Source organism: Apaloderma vittatum, unplaced genomic scaffold, assembly GCF_000703405.1.
Source record: "Apaloderma vittatum isolate BGI_N311 unplaced genomic scaffold, ASM70340v1 scaffold3592, whole genome shotgun sequence".
NCBI classification, from domain to species: Eukaryota; Metazoa; Chordata; class Aves; order Trogoniformes; family Trogonidae; genus Apaloderma; species Apaloderma vittatum.
The window spans coordinates 52,305-57,584 of record NW_009701718.1 but is presented as its reverse complement, the minus strand read 5'-3'; the positions used below and the strand labels follow the sequence as shown (position 1 = coordinate 57,584).

At 42.3% G+C, this 5,280-nt stretch overlaps 1 protein-coding gene across 1 annotated transcript; it reads left to right on the top strand.

The window, feature by feature from the left end:
• Window positions 1-706: 706 nt before the first annotated feature.
• Window positions 707-5,280, top strand: TAF1D (TATA box binding protein (TBP)-associated factor, RNA polymerase I, D, 41kDa). The gene is made up of 5 exons (XM_009879227.1): window positions 707-948; window positions 1,061-1,550; window positions 1,798-1,973; window positions 4,756-4,813; window positions 5,125-5,280. The coding sequence occupies exons 1-5, from the start codon at window positions 707-709 to the stop codon at window positions 5,278-5,280; spliced, it is 1,122 nt and encodes a 373-aa protein (XP_009877529.1).

Below are 5,280 nucleotides of genomic sequence, written 5' to 3'. Positions count from 1 at the left end.
TGGGAGATGGCCCTGCCATGGCAGGGGGGGTTGGAACTTGATAATCTTTGAGGTCCCCTCCAACCCCAGCCATTCTATGACTTGGCAGATGAAGGGGTGGATTGTGTTGTTTTGCAGATTCAACGGAAAGTTAACATTTTGTTTGTGGATCTAGCGTCTGTGTTGACTGCTAACCAGTGAGCAGGGTGCTGGTAGAGCAGGAGGCTTTAGGTACCATGTAGCTAGCAAAAGATCAGAGGGAAGGTGGCGTTACTTCTTACAGTGACACTGTCCTAGATTAGTTTTAAAACGTAGACCACAGTGAAGTATTTGTGCGTGGGTTAAAGCTGCAATATCCTTATAAGCTGTTGACTCGATGTATGTGTACTTAAGGGAAAACTTATTCCTGATATAGAGAGGATTACAACACTAAAAACACTTGTTGCAGCTCTCTAGTTAGCCTTGGTTTGAGCAGGTGTTGGAACAAAAGAGCGATAAAGATCCCTTCTGACCTAAGTTATGCTATGGATCCCTTGAGATAAGTGGTTGCCACTTGGCTGTTAATACATTTGCTTGTGGTTCATAGAGAATCCATGATGAAGTTTCTTCAGGCTTGTTCTTGTAAGCTTTGTGGATTAGGTGGAGCAGTGGAAGGCGTGTTACCTAATTAACATAGAATTTTCTTTACTTTCTTGAATTGTCACTGCTTTTTAGGACAAACTGAAACATGACTGATACAGATGAATCCAGGGCTTCTGGCTCTGGTTGTCCCGTTGCCCAAGACCTAATCCGCAGTCAGCAGAAAGAGACATATGTGGTACATATAGGTGAAAGATCTGCACGAATGGAGCATTTACGTTCAAGGCAGAAGAATGCTGCTTCTGAGGAGTCTTCAGATGAGCTTACTGGTGTATGTAAATCTTCGTTTGCTGCAGCTGAGATTGTACTGGACAGCAGTGATTCAGAAATGTGAGTTTTTATCTCTAGTTTTTTTCATAGGAGTTTATCCTGTGAAGAATCTGTGTCATACATCATAAAAGTGTACATTCTTTGGAAAGTAAGTATTTTTTTTCTTCTTCAGTGATCCTTGTACTGCTCATGGCAGTGACTACCATCCTAAGTGCTCCAGTGCACCTTCAAAGCAAAAAAGGAGAGAGAGATTTTCAAGACAACACGCTGAATCTGTTTCAGGAGTGCCCGACAGAGAAAGCTCTTCAGATTCTTCTTTGTTCCCTCCAAGTCCAGTGAAATTATCAGAAGATTCCGAGAAGCAGAAGTCAAAACTCAATTTAAAAGCCATTTTTGCCTATCACTTCAGGGGAAGAAAGTTTAAGGCTGCTGCACACCGAAAATTCCTGGGTAAGTCTAGGGGGGAGAAGAAGAAGGAGACGAGGAATGAAAGCACACAGAAACCAGTGGGAAGGTCACCGCTGCCGAGACCGTCACCGCTGCCGAGACCTTCACCTCAGGAGCGATACAGGCGGCTTCGAGACAGAGGTTTTCAGTTCCCTTTTGTTGAAAAGTATTATGGGAAGAAACATATTCCCTTAAAGATGGTTCTTGGCTATGAGGTGAGTCCTCTGTTTCATGGGATAAACGTGGTTTTTTTAGTCTAAAAGTAGTGAACTGAAATTGGCTATATTGTGCGTCTACCTGATGTATTACAATAAAAGTTTTAACTTCTGTTAAAGATATTAAACAGTTGAGTGTCCCATTGAAGACAAACACAACTAAAGTATAATCAATATAATACTAAATTAATCTAAAAGCTTTATAGTGTTCTTAAGATCTCACCTGATGTGTTGGTTTTTTCTTTAGCAAGCGGCTGCAAAGGGATATTTCCAGTACATCGAGGTGCTTAAATATGAAGAACATCTTAAAAAAGCTTTAAAAGCCCTTGAGGCTAGTGAAGACTTGGAACAAGAATGTCTGACTGTACGGAAACACAAATATTTAGATGATGAAGGCCCCATTTCGCCTATTCAGGAGACGAAGTAAGTTAATCTTCCTATTTTTAGGTGGTACAAAACTTGCTTTTTCGTAATGAAAATATAAACTTATCTGTATACAGGTAGATGCACGACACCTCGCTCCATCCCCCCAGCTCTTGGTCACCCCTAGCCCGTTTGCTGGCACGGGAAGAGCATCAGTGTTGCACTAGTCACAAATGCAAAGCAGCACAATGGTGCAGGCTGCTGAGAAGAAAGCCAGTTCCAGACCAGTGCAAGCTGCTGCTCGTAGAGCTGAGATCAGGAGGTAGCACAGTTGCTTGTAGTAGCATGTGGTTTTTAAGAGTTGTAGGTATATGAGCTCAGTTCCTGTTTTGTCCTTTTAATGTATTTCAAGGTAGTGTAATCAAATGTGAATATCTGCTTATGAATGCGTTGTTTTGGAAACAAAGGTCAAACACCTGGGATTCTGTGCTTGGACTTCGGATATGTCATGGCTCAAGCTGACTGGGACAAAGAACCACACGGTCTCCAGCTCACTTCTCCCCCCACCCCCATTTCCACAGTGATGTGAAGGGAAACAATTCGACCGAAAAGGCTCAAGGGTTTGAGATTAAGAATAGGGAGGGTAATAATCTACCATTTGAGGTGATGGGTAAAGAACCAGAGCGACCTGGGGAGAAGCGACATAGATTTAATTCACCACCACCAATTATGAAGTAGTATACTAAGAGGAATGCATCAATAAACACGACCTGATCTTAAATACACTTCGCCCCTCCCATCGCCCTGGTTACCTTCTCCCCACCATCAGTGCAAGGGAGGCGGGGAATGCGGGGTGCAGTCCATCTGACCATTACTCATCGTCCATGGCAGCTCCTCCCCCAGACAAGGGGCTCCCCCCCCCCTCGCAGTCTCTCCTTCCTGTCGTGTGATGTCCACCTGACAGGACACAATCCTCTGCCTCCTCGTGAGTCCCGCAGGGCCACCACAAATGGCTTTAGGCACTCCCCCACTGATGCTCAGTCTCTCTCCCCTGTCACACGGGGCTCTGCATTTACCGATGCAACCTGGACGTTCTTGCTGCCATCAGTCCCTCAGCTGTCAGGCAATCACCTTCCTGCCATCTCAGCCACCACGGGCTTCAGGGAAAGGTCCTGCTCTGGCGGCCTTCTCCACCTCCTTCTCCTCAGGGACTCTTCTCCCCCTCTTTCTTCTCAGAGTGATGTTCCTTTGTTTTCCTCTCACCTCCCCCTCCTCCAGTTGAAAACCTCCCCAACATTAGAGACACATTAATTGCTGAGCCTCTGTTTTGTGTTCAGGTTGCGTTTATAGTGCCATGGAAACATTTCTGTTATTGCTCTCCAGTGTCTTAGTTAGAGAGTAATGCTAGCATCAAGGTATTTTGTGTACAGGAAAAATGCAGCGAAACCAAAAAGCTCTATATTTTACTTCCTTCCAAATGCTAGTGGCTTTTGAGATTTCTCTAATGTTTAGGAAGCAAAATGTAGTGTACAGGCGGATGGACGAAAAAGACGAGAGAAGTTCAGGGAAGAAAAAAGCTCAAAACAAGACAAACTAAAAAAGAGAACAATGGGATCGCCTCTTAAATACCTTGGTGGCAGAGGTGCTGATTGGCCTGGCCCTGAGCAGAGGCAGGTCCAGCTCTATCTGGGGGTGGGGGAGGATCTCAAAAGTTTTGCATGAGTCTACCCCACTTTTTTTCACAAAAAAATCTCATCAGACTCAAACCCATCATAGAATAAGGTATTTTTAATCTGAAGACTGATCATTGTTTCATGTGGTGATTTGTACTGTCTCGTTAAAATGATGTCGTAGAAATTTTAAGTATATCCTGAAATTAGTTCTTCTATAGTTAACCCTAATAAAGAAATGTAATGTTCCATGGTAAAGACTGAAGGATATTTTTAGTGTCCTTTTTAATTAACTGTTGAAGTATCATCTCAGGTATTTTTTTATGATCAGACTGTTAATTTAGATGCAGTAAAGGGATCAGTAAATCAGCAAGAATACTTAATTTTGTAAATATACTCCTCACCTTAAACTTAGAAAACGTTAAAGACAGTGTAAAGGTGCAAAGCTGTTTTTCAGCTGCTGTTCACTTTAGTGCAAATTATGCGAGTTGAAGTACAGGAGGAGCCTGTAAAAGGAGTAGCAATAATTAGTTTTCTTTCTTACAAAAGAGCAGAAGAAACAAAGTTCCGCAGGATAAACGCAAGGCAGCTCATCCAGACACTCAATTCTTTACATGGAATGAGTACCGCTGGTCCTCCCTATGCCACTTGCTGGAACCACAGTACTAAAACGGTGTCATCTCTAGTTTCTAGAGTCCTTTTAATCTTGAGAGAAAACTGGACGATACTGGAACTGAATATCATACTTGTGTTTTGGGGCAGTATGGACGATACTTCTCAAGTTACAGTACCAGGAGGAAAGCTGTGTACTCTTTTTAGCTGAAGCCTCGCCTCTTATTTTGTATTTTGCTTGTTGGTCTAACAGCTGATTTTTGTAGCCTGTTTGCTGCTGCTGTCCTAAATACCTCAATACTACTGCTGATGCCTGCTACTAAATCTTTGTTCTGGTGCTAAACACTTCCCCTGTCCTGCTCAAGTTGCTGGTTAGGGTGTAAATCTGCTGTGAGAAACTGTTAGTTGAGAACAACTTTATGTAGAAATAGTATGTCCTTGCACCTACAAGCTGTAGCACTCTCATACACATTTAAGATAAACCTGGAGTTGTGATAGGAAAATACATGTTTTGGGCTGTGATAAAAGTACAGAGCTTGATTTGAATTTTTTTATTTCAGTGATGATGATGACAGCTTGAATTCTGATAATCAAGACAACTTTGATGCCAGAGTAGTGGTGAGTAACTTCAGAAACTCTCTTGATTTCTCTTAGGAGATGAAAAAAAACCCCCAGTAGATAATGTTTTTGAGTACTTGATTTCTCAGCTTGGATCTAGAGTTAACTGTAATACCTGTGAATCCTAATCTGTAATGCAAAAGGAAGTTGTTTTCAGAGTCCACACTCTCCTTTGAAGTAATGCTGGAACACAGCAATTCCGTACTTCTCTGAAGAGTTCTTAAGAGTTTCCAAAGTTGCTACCAAGATCTTACTTTTTATAAGTGTCTCAGAACTAGACTTGTGAATACTTCTATCTTCCATTTTCTTAGGAGAACAGCTCTTTCATTATAAGCAGCAAAATTCCCAGTAAGAAAAAATCAAAGCTGGAAACAAAACATGCGAAATCACCTGAGGTGATTGAAATAGAGGAGGAAGATGACTCTGCCACTGAGAGCTCTGGGCTTCTGCAAGCTTCACCTCAGTGA

What these genes read in the sequence shown, in the direction of transcription:
- TAF1D (XM_009879227.1), top strand. Translation starts at nt 707, where the DNA reads ATGACTGATACAGATGAATCCAGGGCTTCTGGCTCTGGTTGTCCCGTT. An exon ending in AGATGGTTCTTGGCTATGAG is followed by an intron (nt 1,551 to 1,797) that starts GTGAGTCCTCTG and finishes TTTTTTCTTTAG; the next exon opens with CAAGCGGCTGCAAAGGGATA. An exon ending in TCGCCTATTCAGGAGACGAA is followed by an intron (nt 1,974 to 4,755) that starts GTAAGTTAATCT and finishes TTTTTATTTCAG; the next exon opens with TGATGATGATGACAGCTTGA.